The following is a 17785-nucleotide window of genomic DNA, read 5'->3' on the forward strand; positions in this document are numbered from 1 at the left end:
TATGATCCTAAGATTGAAAACCTTGGCAGAAGTTGGTACTTGTTAAAAATGCAGCTTCCTTGGTCCCTCCCCAACAGTACTGACTAGGTATCTCTGAAGAATGAGGCCTGGGACTTTGTATTTTAATCATCACTAAAGTTTAAAAGCACAGTTTTCTTCAGCTTGTCCTCTGCCCTGTACCCGCTTTGTGCTGTTCCCAAATTCTGAAAAGTCAACCCCCAAATGTCTCTTCCTTTCTGCTTGCTGTGTTGCTCTCTTATTAGATTGCCTTTGGAATGTAACTAGATTTTTTTTAAAGCTTATTAATTATCTTCAAACCTTCCAGTCTGTCTAATCATATTAAAAAGTGTCTGATTTGGTTACCTCACTGCACAAAACCCCTTTATGGTTTCTTTTTGAATTTAGAAGTCTGAAGTTTCAGCCGATTTGGATTTGTAAACACTTCCACAGTTTAGTCATACTGCCTTATTCAGCCTCCACCAAAGAGGCTGAGAGATCTCACAGTCCCTGCTGAGGCCTTCCATCGACTTCCAGCAGCATTTCTCAAATGCCAGTCAACAGAATTACCTGTGAGCTCATAAAAAATAAAAGTAGTGATTCTCAAAACATTAACGGCCAAAAAAACAACAACAACAACAACAACAAAAAACCAAAAAAACAAAAAAATCAAGAGCAAAAACAAACAAACACACAAAAAACCTGGAGATTCAAGGACCTGAGACTTTGAGATTTTCATTCAGTAATACTATGATGGGGCTCAGGAATCTGCATTTTAATGAGCATCCCAGACAACTCTGATGTTGGTGATGGATGGACAACATTTTGACAAATGCTGACCTAGAGCCTTTGCTTGCTCCTGGTGAGCTGGTATGCCTACTAGACTCTAGAGACCCGAGTCTTTCTTCTGAGATGCTCAATTCCAGCCAGAGGCACTGGGATTTCTTCATTTTACCCAGGCCACAGCTCACTTCTGAGAGGCCTGAGTACTCAATGCAGTTTAGAGATAACCTTCTTCAAGACATTACACATTCCTGTTATCTTTATTTGCCGTCCAAGAGCACACATTGGCCATTTGTCTCCCCTGAATACTTATGACCGTATTATTCTGAGGCTTATTTTTATTATTTTTAATGGACCAATCTCTCGTTATTCTCTTCCTTCTCCTCTGTTATACTTTATATCCTTGAACCCTGTCCATCTTCAAGCACTACATCAATTATTACTTTCAATTATTACTTTTACCTCTTGACATTAATTGAAACCTGATACCATTTCCCCAAAGCCTTCTTTTTTTTTATTTTTTTTAATTTTTTTTTCAACGTTTTTTATTTATTTTTGGGAGAGAGACAGAGCATGAATGGGGGAGGGGCAGAGAGAGAGGGAGACACAGAATCGGAAACAGGCTCCAGGCTCTGAGCCATCAGCCCAGAGCCCGACGCGGGGCTCGAACTCACGGACCCCAAGATTGTGACCTGGCTGAAGTCGGACGCTTAACCGACTGCGCCATCCAGGCGCCCCTCCCCAAAGCCTTCTTAAGTGGAGACTCTTCTTTCTTTAACTCTCCACACACCTGGGGATCAAAAGTCTGGTGGTTATCTTTTTATTTTCTTATTGCCACTTCTAGTTCATTTACTTTTCCATGTATATAAAAATAAACAAGATAAATGAAACAAAAAACCCAACTCCTCTGTAGTTCATTCCCTTTGACTGTAGTACCTACCCTTGACGTCTCTTTATTCCTGTTAGCTGTGGCCACCCAGGTCACTTCTCTGTCATCCTGACTTAGGGTCTTTCCACCTTAGCCCAAATCCTTCCACCATCCTGGGTGCCTTCACTATCCACATGTGTAATGTACTATCCTGGCCTCTCATTTCCTTAACTTGTCTGCCATATGGTTTTCCTATTACTTTAGTCACCCTGGATCATAACCTGCTTCATTTCAGTAATAACACCAATCACCTCATACTCTCTATTAATAAACATTAGTTCTCTAGTCGAAGAAACTCAAGCTCTTTTATTCTCAAAACTTTGATTATTTGACCTCATCCAAATCTTTTAAGTCCAAAAATCGGTCCGCTTTCTGCTTAACTCTACATCCCTCTGCTGTCTTCACTTCCTTCTCTAGCTTTAGACACCATGGCACATCACTTTACCCACTTTTTATAGTATCCTAGACTTTTCTGCCCCACTGCCCTTCTGTCATGCCTCTCTGGGAAAACCTAAACTTTGCTTCATCCAGCTGTCTACCTCTTCCCCAAACCAGCAGCGAGCAGCTGAGCACTCAGCAAAAAACATGCTATTTTCAATCATGTAGTTTAATGCGACCAAGGATTCATGGTTACCAAATTAATTCAGTCTCTTAATGTTTCTCATTACTTCTGTTTTCCCTGGACAGCCCTTTCTGTTTTTCCCCAGCATCAATTCCAGCCTCTGTGGTCTCAAATCTCCAAAGTCCCTACCTTCCATTTCACTCCTAGGAGACAGTGTACCTCTTACTTCATAGTGTGAACGTGGAGCTGCCCAGTGGAGCTTCCTCTAATTCAGACTCTGCCAAACTTCACAAGAGGTATTCTCACCTGCCCCCCTTCCCTCTTTCCTGTTAACATGAAACAGGTCGTTTGCTGTGATTATCAGTTCAAGTGTGCACTGAGTCCTATCCCGTCCTGCCTACTTGAAAAGCACAATCATTTTTTATTTTTTTCCTGTCTCTTCACCACCTCCCTCCACTGTCTCCTTCTACTTATTATTTAGACTGACTCAAATTTCCCTCTGCATTCAAATACAAATAAGCAAGCCCTCAAGAGTAAAACAAAACAAAGTGTGTGTGTATATATATATATGTATATATATATATACATATATATAAATATATATATAAATAAATATATATATATAAATCTTATATATATGTATGTGTATATATATATATAAATCTTATATATATGTATATATATATATATATATATATATATATATATATATATATAAATCTTCCTTAACCTCTCCCTTCCTCTCTGCATAGTGTCCTATGTATCCCCTTCCTTTCCCTTATTTTATTTTTTTGTAAATTTTTTTAATGTTTATTTTTATTTTTGAGAGAGAGAGAGAGAGAGATACAGAGGGGGAGGGGCAGAGAGAGAAGGAGACACCGAATCTGAAGCAGGCTCCAGGCTCCAGGCTGTCAGCACAAACCTGATGCAGGGCTCTAACTCACGAACTGTGAAATCATGACCTGAGCCGAAGTCTGAGACTCAACCAACTGAGCCACTCAGGTGTCCCATTTTTCCTTATTTTATAATAGATTTGTCTATACTTTCCATGTCTACTTTCTCACCTCTTACATATTCCTTAGCCCATGGGAAGTAAGTGTTTCAATGAGTATTTTCAGGGAAGAAGCAGGGTCATCATTGTTAAATGATGTTACCAGGGTGTGTAAAACTGATGAATACTCCTTTAATTTAGGTCTAAAGGAGCCATTGCTTCTTTCACTCAGCATAGTAATTTTGAGATTTATCTCCATTGTTGTGTCTTACCAGTATTTTTTTTTGACCGAGTAATATGTATTACTATGTAAATAGTTTCTTTCTTTCTTTCTTTCTTTCTTTCTTTCTTTCTTTCTTTCTTTCTTTCTTTCTTTCTTTCTTTCTTTCTTTCTCTGCATAAATAAGCCACAGTTTATCAGTTTATCTGTTGATCAACATGGGGGCTATTTCCAGTTTTTGGCTATATGAGTAAAAATACTATGAACATCCTTGTACAAAGCTTTTTTGTGGGCGTATGTATTTATCTCTCTTAGGTAAACACCTAGGAATGGAATTGCTGGTAGTTAACTTTGTAAGAAATTGCCTATTTTCCAAAGTGGTTGTCAATTTATACTCCCATCAGCAGTGTACAAGAATTTTGGTTGCTCCACAGCCTCCCAATATTTTGTATAGTAAAGTGGGTATCGTAATATTTTAATTTGCATTTTGCTGATCACTGATGGTGTTGAGAGCTTTTCATGTGCTTATTTGTCATCCATATATCTTCTTTGGTGAAGTTTCTGTTCAAGTCTTTTGCCCATTTTTATATTGGGTTGTATGACATATATTACTGAATAGTTCTTTACACATTCTGGAAGCAAGATCTGTTTTCAGATATAGATTTTTTGAGTATTTATAATTCACATTTATTTTTTCCTGGTATCTTTTGATGAGCAAAAGCTAATTTACATCCTCTTTTTTTTCTTTTTTGCCTTTATGATCTATTCTGTTTGTGTTCTTTTTTTAAAATTTTTTGCAAGTTTATTTTTCAGAGAGAGAGAGGGCGCAAGCACAAGTGGGGGAGACAGAGGGAGAGGGAGAATCCCAAGCAGGCTCCATACTGTCAGCACAGAGCCCCACGTGGGGCTCAAACTCACAATCCATGAGATCATGACCTGAGCTGAAATCAAGAGTCGGATGCTTAACCGACTGAGCCACCCAGGTGCCCCATATATTGTGTTCTAAGAAATATTTCCTTGTCCAAGGTTGTAATAATAATCTCTTTTTTTCCCCCCTAGTAGCTTTATTGCTTTAGCTCTTTTGTTTAGGTCTATAATCTATCCTCAATTTATTTGTGTATGTGATATGAGATAGGGGTCCAATTTTTGTTTTGTTTCCTTACAAGGATATGCAACTGTTCCAGCAGTATTATTTATACTGTATTCATTTTAGTTCCATCATATGGCTGAAGGGTGGGTCCCAATGACTAAGATTCCTTTCCTGGAATATGACTTTTGGGGTTACACTGCCAACTATCTTACAGTTACTTACAAATTTTTATGTCAGTGTTGGCAGGTGATCAGGATTTTAGAAATCACCTTTGCACAGTTCAAGTTTTGACATATTCTTTCTGCAGCTATAAAGGAAATTAATTTGGCAAAGGGAAGATGTGGTCACTTGGATCTCTGAAAACATTAGGAAGACCACTGATTAGTTCTTTAGTTTTACATAGTAGGAATTTATTCCTGCTTACAATAAATTATCTCAGTATTACATTTAGGTCAAAGTATACATTGTCTGCTTGGATGCTGTGTCACACTTTGATAGTCTCCCAAATGACCTTTTTTTTTTTTTTCATGTCTTTAAGCGTGGAGAATTCTCTCTAGAGATCTGAATTACGTGCCCTTGCTTGAAATAATAAAACATAGATTCCACAAGTGGGGGAATATGGGAGTAACATTTAAAGTACATTTCAGAGCATGGGTAAATTCATGAAAATGTGAATGAGCTTGTCAAAATCATGGAACTAAAAGCTGAGTTTGATAGTGCACCAGAACATGGGTAAGGAACACATGACAACTTGGGTTATTGATGGTTTTTAAATGTTTTTGCTTTATATGGGAAATGGGTTATTATTTGGATAACTTAAATGTTACTTATGTAATCAGCTTTGAATTTTTAAAACATCACTCTGGAAATAATGAATGCACCAGATGAGGACAAATGCATTCTTTATTTACTACTTTGTTCATCCCAACATCTGGCATAAGATTGTATTTTCATGATTGGTTCCCAATTCTGACTCAGCCATAACTAAACATCTTTTATGACTATTTATAGTGTCATACTTAAGTAAGATTTTTTTTTAAGTAAGGGTCTTTTAGCCTTAAAAACTGAGATTATTATTTTTTCTGTGGTCATGGGTTGAATTTTTTTAATAACCTGTGTTTTGATCTGTATTTAAATGTCACAGTCTGGAATGAATGCTCTTTCTGGAAGCAGAGACATATGTGAAGGTTTCAGGTTCCTTATTTCTTTACTCGTTCTTTCTGGATTTCATAAAAAAGGTATAAATGAGCAATAAAATAACTTTGTTGGAATGCGATAGAATATTGCACTACCTTTGTTTGTTTTTAAAGGTCACATATTGTACTTAAAAATACGTGTGGCAAATTGCTGTGTAAAATTCAGGTTAAGAAAGGATATGAAAAACAAAAACACTCTCTTTAATCTGAGAAGTCCTGAAGAGTGTAAAGTTTTAATTAAATACAAATTAATTATGAAATATTTTAATATGCAATTTAGGTATTAAATAAAATTAGCATTTTTCTTCCTTAAGTATGTGTTATCAAGTTTCAAGAATGTTAAAAACTTCTCTGATGATTTAATCTGAAATCATTCCTACAGCAAAACTCATAAATAATAAATATTATCTTATTAATCCATATTTTAGTTTAGCTGGGTCTCAGAGCAAGTTAGTTCCTCAGGGAATGTGGTGTTCTTTATAAAAGAAGGTGATGAGATGTAATCTCCAAGGAATTAAATTGTGAAAACAATCTCGGTATTGTACATGCTAATATAAATCTGTTATTCCCTTTCCGCATCTATCACAACACATTTTAAATTGTGGCTGATCTTGTATGCAAATAGCTGTCTTATTAGAAATTGCAGCTCTGTGTGCTCATGTCTCCCTGGATTTCTTGGGAGTTTGCTATCTAACCATCAAAGCAATAGAAATGAATGATGATTGCTGCAAGGCTTTGAAGAACAAAGAAAAGTCAGAACGTTTTAGAGGTTCTAGATGTCTGAGGCATTGACAGTTTGCACCATACACATGAATGGGTATCTCTTTACATCATTTAGAATAGCCTCAATGTGTTTATTAGAAAAGAAAATACTTTTCTACCTTCTTGTGTTTGTCACAGCTAATAAATGTAGGGCATTTGTGCGTGTGTGTGTTCTCTAGGCCTTTTTTGTTTGTTTCAACATTTGATAAAATTTTATTTTGCTTAAAGAATAGAATAGAATACGTAAAGAATGGAATGATTTCAAAGAATAAAGGTTTAATTTTTGAAATTTTGGTTAAGGATTATCAGTCACTAAAATAATTAGGAACAAAAATTAGGAACAAAAATCAAACTAGCTCCTCTCTATTGTATCTCTTAGGTTGAAATTCTTTTAAAGTTTTTATATTCATAGGTTATATAAACGTAAAATGTATCTATTCACAGAGTATAAGCCTTTATAAAAATATAGGGTATCACCAAAAATATTTTGGTATCGCTTTGTTTATTTAAAGTACAATTTAAAAAAAGTAAAATCTAATTTACTTTGGTGGGTAGATTTTCTTTATGGATCCCTTACTTTTTTTATTTTCTACAGGTAAGGAATGAATAAAATGCTGGCCTCTAAAGTGTTATCTCTGTTAGGATGTTGGTTTAAATGACCAGGAAGGAATTAAGGGAAGCATAGTGAGTGACCATTTGGGTAGCTAGGCTTAGTAATTTGCTTTTTAAAATTTAAGCTATTCCATGAAGGCAACAGACAAAACTAAATTGAAGGGGTAATAATGCATCGTGTATGTATTTATTTAAACTAACTTCTCTCCTAAAATGGAGTGATATTTTTTCTAGCCCCACATAATCAAGATTAAAATAACTTGACTCCTCCTTGCAATTAATAAATGCAAAATACTATGCAAATGGTTGCTATATGAATAAATTATAATATATCTATTGATATTTTTTATGATGCTTGTATTAAAGTTCTGAATAATCACAAATGAGAATATAGGATTAGGTGATGTCTTGGTTTTAGTTCTGAAATTTTAAAGTTAAACCACATGGTGTATGAGAAGTGAAGACTTTATTTATTTGACTTTTTGTCTTACCTTGCACATTCCTAAATATTACCATAATATTAAATATGAAGATTATTATGGATAGAAAAATATTTTTTAACTGAATTTATGTTTTTACACATAAGTGGTAATTATTAATTTGGGGATGCCTTTTACTGTGTTATGGACCACTGTTACGATTGTTCAGTGTGACCATAAATATAAATAAACAATACAGTTTGATATGAACAGATTTCAAAGGCATTTGGCATTTGAGAACCGTACTAATGCTCTTTAGGAAAATTACAGTTTAATAATTTATGTGAAGACATCTATACATACTTGTTTTAGTTAGGATGATACTACCTACTGTAACAAACAAATATAAAATGTATAGAGGCTCAAATGCTGCAATGATTCCTGTTGTCACAGCAGTGTGAAAGAAGAAAATAAGTTACTTGAGTAGCTTTCCTTCATGCCAGTCATTCAGGATCCAGGATGTCATAGGCTCTGTCATCTTCATCAGATTATTTCCAGTAGCACCCTGGGGGCCGTCTCCATTTCAGCCAGGTGAATGAGAACACATGGAAAATTTTTATAGGTTAGTTCTAGAAGTAGAAAACTCTAATTTATCTATTTTTTTTGTTGGCTGAAACTCAGTCACATGCCCATAGCTAGCAGCAAAAGGAAAATTGTCAAGTGAGCTCAGGGGAAAAATCAAAAACAAAAACAAAGCAAAAACAAAGGTATACATATATTTTAGTAAGCAGCCAGCAATTTTTCCTATAGTCCACCTTTCTGGTTGTGAAATAGCCATGCACATCCTCTTTCCTGCCTCTTTAGTAGGTTGATCTTAACGTTTCCCACTTACTGTATCCGCACAGAGTCAAGGATCAAGCCAGTGCACAGTTCTCCCTCTTAGGTTGGAAGGTGGTTCCTTGAAGTTTACTGACTATCAAATTTTCCTAATGGCAAAGCAGAGGATAACTGCTTCATATCTCCTATAATCACTCCCATTTAGAAAGGGAAGAATGGGAAGGGTGAGAAACACAGCAATCACTGACCCAGCATGACCATGAAACCTGCTGTGCACAAGGGTGCATGAGGCCACTGAGAAGGTCCATTGTCCCGACAGAAATTTCTTGCTTGGATCCTAATTATGGTCCTTTTAGAGAAGTTCCCTTGCCCATTTTTTCTATGGCTCTCCCTTCTGGATGGTTCTCCTTCCAGGTCACATATGAAGAGGATGTTACAAATCTAGAATTTGCCTTCCTTGGGGGCTGCAATCTGTTGGTTTAAGTTTGGAAGTCCAAGAATTGATTTTCATTCACATACCTTTTTTAGACAAAGTTGGTTTCCTTGTAAATGTAATTCCCTCAGATTTTAGTAACCTTCTTACCATTTCTAGTTAATTCCATGTGACACTGCAATTTCTTTTCCAGACATCTGCTTATTTTCTATGTTACAGAACCCCTGCACTTCTCTGTTTCTACCCAAATACTGGCTGCCTCTGTGATCTGAAACAATAGGTTCAGGTGAGAGGGGAACATCCCAATCGGCTCTCTCTCTCTCTCTCTCTCTTTCTGTCTTGTTTTTTAAGTGAGAAGTCCTTTTTTTTTTTTACATTTGTTTATTTTTGAGAGACAGAGAGAGACAGAGCACAAGTGGGGGAGGGGCAGAGAGAGAAGGAGACACAGAATCCGAAGCAGGCTCCAGGCTCTGAGCTGTCAGCACAGAGCCCAACGTGGGCTCGAACCCACAAACTGCGAGATCATGACCTGAGCCGGTGTCAGAAGCTCAACCGACTGAGCCACACAGGTGCCCCTAACTGAGAAGTCTTAATGGGCCTTTATTCTTCAAAGCCCTTCTCACTTTTATTTCTTGCCATTTGGCTTTTAGAAGAATTTGGCTTTTTCAACATTGTTATTCCCCAAATTACCAAGCTCGTTATCATTTTATATTTTTGCTTATGAATTGACCAGTTCTTGTCTGACCGCATCTGTATTTTGTAGTTCCTTATTAGAAACAGCGAGGAGCAATTTCCAGGCATCATTCAGGGAACAATTAAGTCTGTAATAAATAGACTTCACCAACATATATAAATTCTCAATCACAATAGAATTTCATTCCTCTTTCAGTAGAGTATTATGATGGTAAACAAGTCAGAGAGAGTATCCTCTTCTACCACAGGCTGACCAAAGTACTATGTTCTTAATATGTACCCTTAAGGTTTGTTGGGGGATAATTTACATTCCAGCCAATTGGAAGGGGAAAGATAATGCAGCTGTCGACAAAGGAGATTTTTAACCTTCGGGTTTAGGAGTGACACATAGTACTTCCATTCATATTCTGTTGGCAATTACTCAATTATATATTTGAAGTGAGGCTAGGAAATATAGTTTAACTCTGTGCCAGGAAGACAAAGGAGAATTTGGATTTTGGTGAGTAGGTTGTAATCTGTGCCACATACATATTTTTTTAAGTTTTCATTTAAATCTAGTTAGCAGTGTAATATTAGTTTCAGATCTGCATTTTAGTGATTTTGGCACTTTAATACAACACCCGGTGCTCATCACAAGTGCACTCTTTAATCGCTATCACCTATTCTGCTCATCCTCCCACTCACCCGCCTTCTAGTAACCATCGCTTTGTTCTCTATAGTTAAAAGCCTCTCTTTCTTGTCACCCCCTCTTTAATCATCTGTTTTGTTTCTTAAATTCTATATATATCTATATAATAAGGTTTGAATGTTGTGTTGTGGATTAAATCAAACAGTGCATATAATGTAGTAAGCGTAAGAATATTAGTAAATGGTAGTAGTTTATACTGTTTTCAGAAGGAGAGACAGCACTAGAACTCAAATTTAGGCACTTTTGTTAACTGTGTCATGCTTTTTAAAACAAAATGTAAAGTGTCTGAGATTCAAATATTAGTTTTTATTTTGTAACATGGTAGATAATTGGAAAGAAACATTCTGCCAATAGCATGCCTACAACCCCCACCTATCTGAATGAACAGTACCTGATTTTCACATTTACAGATAATACTCTCTAATAGTTTGGTTTAATTGAGTATTGATAGTACTTGATAAAAATGAATGTTACTGAGAACAAATAATTGGGAAATTTAATTACCAGCAATTGTATCCTTGATAATTTATTTGGAAGATTTTTGTGTTCTTTATTGATATCTAAAGGGAATAAGTCAAAGACATTTTTACCCATTGCTTTAAAACTGAGTTTTATGGAATAAATTATTCCTGAAGTTTGTAGATAGTCCTTTTGATTTTTTAGGACTTCATCATAATTATTTTCTTTCTTTGCAGCAGGCATTTTGGAGATCAAAGATGGGTAGAAAAGATGCCTCCACTGTAAAACTTCCTGTTGATCAGTACAGAAAGCAAATTGGTAAGCACTGAATTCCCTTTGATACATTCCTGTGAATTAAGATAAAGAAAAAATCAATTATGTGTGATATTAAGAAAATAACTTTTCCCTAATACATATGATACACAGAATATGAATAATGAAGGACCATATAGTTTTTAAAGAGCAAAAAATAAGTGCAGTCCTGCTTACCAGTGAAGAAATACACTTTGTGTACTTGTGATTTTTCTAAGCTCTTATAATTTTTACTAATTTAATAAAAGCAAAAGTACATTGTATTATTATTCTTAAGGGTGGATGCTCTTATATAGTAAATTTTTTTTATTGTTTATTTATTATTGAGAGACAGAGAGAGACAGAGCATGAGCATGGGAGGGACAGAGAGAGACACACACAGAATCTGAAGCAGGCTCCAGGCTCTGAACTGTCAGCACAGCGTCGGACGTGGGGCTCGAACCCACAAACCGTGAGATCATGACCTGAGCCGAAGTCAGACACTTTACCGACTGAGCCACCCAGGCGCCCCAGTATTTATTTTTAACATTATCATCTATTAAAGCATTTATTTTTATCCATCTGAAAATTTTTAATTTTGTTGACTGAATGGCAGTAATTTGATAAGCTTGAAATTCTTCTTTAAAATTTTACCTTAATAAAATGGTGGACTAGAGAAAAGTCCACTCATCAACTTAAAAATAATAACAGAAAGTTTATCTGTTTTAGACTGTGCTCTAAGTGCAAGATTTTCTACCCATTCTTTTCAAGATTACATGAAGTATTTATAAAAAATTACCTACATATGAAGTCACAGAGTCCACTCAATTTTCAAGAATCAGTATCCTACAACTAGAACTTTGAACAAAGTGTAGTAAATTAGAAATAATTTGGAAACAAACTCCCATCTTGCACTTTTTCTTTTTGCATGTTCCTACTCATTCCCACCCATTCCAACTTCTTTGGAAATAAAAAAAGTAATAATTAATGAAAACCCCTTCTAAATAACTGAAGGATAAACAGAGAAGTTCAAAGAGAAGTCAGAAAATAATTTGAAATTATTCATACCAAAAGAGCAAATACCTATTTCATAAATGTGATATATAAGGTATACCCCATAAAGATATTTCTATAAAACAAAAGAGATGCAAAATGAAAAGAATATTTAGAATATATATAACCAATGAAGAATTTATATGTAGAAAAATAAAGCCCTACTATAAATAAATAAAGTACTTTGGAAACCAATAGTAAAATGGGTACAAAACATGAAGAGGCAATTCATGAAAGAGGAAATCTAAATAGACAAAAATAACAAAAAAAACAACTATTACAATAAAAACTGAAATCAAAAGAGTCTTGTGAGGGGCGCCTGGGTGGCTCAGTTGGTTAAGCATCTGACTTTGGCTCAGGTCATGATCTCACGGTTTGTGGGTTTGAGCCCCATGTCAGGCACTGTGCTGACAACTCAGAGCCTGGAGCCTGCTTTGGATTCTGTGTCTCCCTCTCTCTCTGTCCCTCTCTGGCTTGTGGTCAGTCTCTCTGTCTCTCTCTCTCTCTGTCTTTAAAAAATAAATAAACATTAATTTTTTTTTTTAAAGAGCCCTGTGAAATGATCTAACTCATCTAACTGATAGATAAAAGCAAATTAAAAAACAGTATTTCTAACTACATTAATTCTTCACTTTTAGGATGTTAATAAATCGTGTGGGTTGTTATGTTATTTATGTGTTTAAAAAGAAGGACTAACTTATCAGATTGAAGTCTGATCAAATGGGATGTGCTAACCACATAAAGAGTAACTATATAGTGGATCAATTCACAAACTCTTAAATATACAATTCTTAGAATTTTGACAAGTGTATATACTCATGTAACTAGAAATGCCAATTTTAATAAAAACATTTCCATTTTCTCAGGTATTTCTTCAGATCTGCTTCCAGTCATTCTCTACCCACTTCCATATGCAACTACTGTTTTGATTTCTATCACCATAGATGAATTTTTTCTACTAAAAAAAAAAAAGGCCTTCTAAGGCTTTTACTGAAATTGAATTTTATTTAAGGATCAATTTTGGAAAATAGACGTTAAAAATTCAAAGTCTTCTGTTTTATGAACATGGCATATCTTTTGTTTTATTTAATTCTACTCATATTTATTAGAGCCAAGGAAGAATGAGATACAGTAATATAATTGTGAGGCCTCAGCCTGTTCTTACACTAAATTGTTCAGAGGGTGCTGCGTGTGTATTATATTCCCACACAAAGTTCTCTTTCCTGTGTAACTTTCTCTTGAAAGTATAAGCTACACAAGACCCAACTGTCTCACCAGGTTCTTGGGAGATCCATGAGAAGTGTTAGACTGGTTTGTAAACCCAGACTGGTGCATGGATATGAATTATCCTGTGTGTACTTTGGAAATACAGTAATCATAATCAAACACAAGTAGTGAGGGTATACTTTTGTTCACTCTTTTTAAGGATAATGCTCTGCAGTCTTCAGATTCTCAAACATATAGTACAGGATATTATAATATATATAAGTTTTTTTGTAAAGACAAAAATGAAATAGAAGAGATATTGACTAATTAATATAAACCAATTAGTTAAGATTAAGTAATTAAAAAAAAAGATTGACTCATTCAAGGATTTTCTCAAGGAAGGATTTTCTAATTTTCTGTATCAGAGTTAGAAAGTACCATAAGCCTGAGCTCATACTAATGATGATAAATCTATCACTGGCACTGTCCCCCCTTAAATGGAGTGCTATGCAAATGTTTCCCACATCCTATCAAAAATGTGAGAAGGGAATCAAGCAGCTAAAATTATCCAATATTTCAGTATTGGTGGTAAGAAAACAAGTATCAATAACAAATCAAATGAGTATTATAGTAGTTTTTTTTAACATTGAATTTTGTAACTATTAAAGTTATCAGTAAGCTAATTTAATTACCAGTTAACGAGCATTCGCAAAGAATAGCGGCATTATGTATTTTCAGTGTTCTCTTATTACTAAATCTCATTTATATAATTTTTGTATGGTCACTCAGTAATGGTGTTTGGCAATACCAGTGCTGTTGTTTGAGTGATGGTTTTAGTATCACTGCTTAATATTTATCTTCTGCTAAAAGTTTTATCTTTTGAATTATGTACTAAATGATAGTGATTAATGGCTTTGATAAAAGCTTTCTTTAAATAGTCTTTGCTCAGGTAAGAATCAAATGGACTGGCATTGTGACTGGAAACACCTTACAGATACTGAATCTTCACATTAAATGGACAGGGTTTTAATTACTGTAGCATGATCTTGAAATGTGTAGTGAACTGAGATGAAATAAACTTCTTGCTTTTAAGGTAATAAACCTAATAAAAACTGAATATTCTGAAATATTGCTGACTAAAAGGGGAAATAGTTTAGGTATTATCATTTCTTCAGATATAATATTGTAAAATTAGGTACTAAGATTGCCTAATGTCACATGCATTATTCTAGAGATAAGTTATTTCAAAATGGGAAGAGAATTTTAAAAATTGCTTTAACAGGTGTGCCTGGGTGGCTCAGTTGGTTAAGCATCCAACTCTTGGTTTTGGCTCAGGTTATGGTCTCGCAGTTTCGTGAGTTTGAGCCCCAAATCGGGGTCCATGCTGTGCTGGCAGTGTGGAGCCTGCTTGGGATTCTCTCACCTCCCCCTCTCTGCCCCTCCCCCACACACTCTGTCTCTGTCTCTCTCAAAAATAAATAAATAAACAAAAAACCCCACATTAACATAATTAAGATATTTTCTAAATATATGTTATTAAGTATATCAGGCAAAATAATATTTATGTGCTAGGTAAATTATAAAAATACAACTAATTTACTTGTAAATCTCTATTTTCTTATTGGCATATGATATTATAGATTCATTTCTTTAATATGTTCTAGAAAATTGTTAGCCATTGTTTCCCCAAAATATTACTCCAGTTTTCTTCTTCTCTCCTTTTGGGCAAATACCAGAAATTTTATTCTGTGTAACAGGATATGTGCATTTTTAACTGCTAAATTGCTCTCCAAAGTTGCTGTACCATTTTATAGGCCTATAAGCAAAGTAAAGTGTTGTCTATTTCTCCATATCTTTTTGTTACCAGGAGACTTAAAATGTTTGCCAATCTCACACACATGAAATTGTATTCATTCTTTTTAGTTTTCATTGTGTTACTTGCTGAGGTTAATCGTTTCTTGTACTTATTGATCTTTTGATTTCTCTCTTTGTGAATATTTTGCTGCTCCTATTTCCTCTCTTCCTTTCTTTTCCTTCCTTCCTTCCTTCATTTCTTTCTTCCTTCCTTTTTTCCTTCCTTCCTTCCTTCCTTCCTTCCTTCCTTCCTTCCTTCCTTCCTTCCTTCCTACCTTCCTTCCTTTCCTTCCTTCCTTCCTTCTTTCCTTCCTTCCTTCCTTCCTTCCTTCCTTCCTTCCTTCCTTCCTTCCTTCCTTCCTTCTTGTTTTCTTCCTTTTTTTGGTGAGTGGACTTTTAATTGCCCCTTCCTTCCTTCCTTCCTTCCTTCCTTCCTTCCTTCCTTCCTTCCATCTGTTAATACACACACACACACACACACACACACACACACACACACACACACACACATATAGTTTCTTGAATGAATTTTGTGATAAAGTTGAATGAAATACTATTGAGTTATTTTTATCTTATAGTATTGAGTTCTTTATATATACTGATAATAATCTTCTAGATAATAATTTTTCCATTATTAAACTTGCTTGTTGTTTTGGAAATACTTTACTTGTTTAATGCTACAGCTTTATGATAAGTCTTGGCAAATGGTAGAACAAGGCCTCTCCTCAAACTTGTCTCAATTATTTTTTGTTCTTTATCCTCTTAGGTGAATTTTAAAATTAACTTTACATAGTCATGAAAAAGGCCACTGATGGCCAAATTGGAATTATATTGATTTATATATTATTTTGGGAAGAATTTATGTCTTTACACATGAAATTCATATCAATTTTATCCTTTTAAATAACGTATAGTCGATATATTCAATAAATTTTCATCATTTTCTTTATAAAGTTATTGAATTTTTTGAGTTAAACAGAAGTGACATGTACTTCAATTTTTTGCTATTATTGTGACTAGAAAATATTCAAGTGGAAATAGAGATATTCTTATTCTATTCCTAACTTTGAAGAAAATACTTCGTTTTCATTTTGCCATTATGTTTGATGTTAGTTCTAGGTTTTTGGTACATACTTGTCATTGAGCTAAGGAAATTCTCCTTTGTTCTTAGTTTACTAAGAGATTTTTTTTTCCTTTTTTAAAGTAATGAAGTATGAATATATGAAAGTAATGAATTTTATTGAAGATTTTTTTCTATTAGAGGAATATTATTTGATATTTTGCTAAATTATATGAATAGATTTTTCTAAACTATCTTTACATTGCTTACTTTGTTTTTATTTTTAAAAATACACAATTGATTTCAGTTTACTGGTAATTTATGATTTTTCTAAACATCCTTTTTTATGAATGTAATTGGCATATGTCTCTCCATTCTCTTACCAACTTTATTTAGTTTTAGGTTGAAAGTCATACAAGATTTCTATAATGAATTGGAGAAATATACTTCTTATATCCTCTGGGATAGGTTATACAAATTTAGAAATAAAACCTTCTAGATTGTTTATGCAACACCCTACCAAAATCCCTGTCTGAGGCTTTTTATTTGAATAGATTTCTAGCTACTTTCTCTCTTCTTTTTTTTATCAATAGATAAAATAGATCTATTAATAGATCTATAGTTTTGAGCCACTCTGGATAACTTACATTCAGTGGTAAAGTTGAATAAAAGAATTTCAAATATATTCATAAATAGTTGGGCATAAATTTTAAAAATATTTTTTAAGTATAGGAGCTCCTGGGTGGCTCAGTCAGTTGTATGTCTGACTTTGGCTCAGGTCATGATCTCACTGTGGGTTAGAGCCCCACATCGAGCCCTGTGCTGACAGCTCAGAGCCTGGACCCTGCTTCAGATTCTGCATCTCTCTCTCTCTGTCCTTCCCCCGCTCATGCTGTGTCTCTCTCTGTCTCAAAAATAAAATAAACGGTAAAAAATTTTTTAAGAATATTTTTAAAATATCTATCATAGTTTCTATTTTTAATTGATGTTATTTAACTTTATCTTTTTATGAATATTAACTGTGATGTTGAATTTTTTTATGTTTTAAAGAATTAACTTTTATTACTATAGATTCTATTATTCCTTTGTCCATAATTTTACTGTTTATAATTTCCTTCATTGCTATTCGTCCTCTCTTTCTTTTGTAATTGAGTTGAATGCTTTGCTATTTGTTTTTTAAACTTTTTAAAATAATGTATTCATTTAATGAATTAGATTTTTTCATTGCATTATTGGTATCATTACATTATTTAGAGCTTTCTGAGCTCATATATATTTCATATACTTATGTATTTCATATATATTTATACATTTATGTATTTTTAATTGATTCTTAAACTTATTATTTTTTGTTCAAAGACTTTCAGGGTGATATCAGTTTCTGATATTAAGCTTTTCTCTGTTGCATAATATGTGGTCAATTTCATAAACATTATGTGCTTGAAAGAAAAAGGTATTCTCTAACATTAGGATGTACTACTGCTTAAGTTAATTGTGGTGTTCAAATGAATGTTTGAGCTGTCTTTCTGTGAGGAAGGAGAATTAAAATATCTTCACTAAGACTATGGAGATCTTAATTGTCTGTAATTCTATTGGTTTTTGCTTTGTATATTTTGAGGCTGTTTTTATTGCATAGCATTTCTAAATTTGT

At 34.2% G+C, this 17785-nt stretch overlaps 1 protein-coding gene across 16 annotated transcripts in view; it reads left to right on the top strand.

Annotated features, from left to right (window-relative positions):
• The window catches only part of TRIQK (triple QxxK/R motif containing), a 283919-nt gene that overhangs the window by 34211 nt on the left and 231923 nt on the right, over positions 1 to 17785 (top strand). For 13 of the 16 annotated variants that reach the window (XM_053208576.1, XM_053208577.1, XM_053208578.1 and 10 more), the window contains one exon: positions 10907 to 10988. In XM_053208576.1, coding sequence (XP_053064551.1) covers positions 10907 to 10988 — 82 coding nt within the window. Of the gene's footprint in view, positions 1 to 9049; positions 9117 to 10906; positions 10989 to 17785 lie in introns of all 16 variants that reach the window. The other 3 variants (XM_053208565.1, XM_053208568.1, XM_053208570.1) reach the window with 2 other exon arrangements.

The sequence above is a fragment of the Acinonyx jubatus genome, chromosome F2, assembly GCF_027475565.1.
Source record: "Acinonyx jubatus isolate Ajub_Pintada_27869175 chromosome F2, VMU_Ajub_asm_v1.0, whole genome shotgun sequence".
Taxonomy (NCBI): Eukaryota; Metazoa; Chordata; class Mammalia; order Carnivora; family Felidae; genus Acinonyx; species Acinonyx jubatus.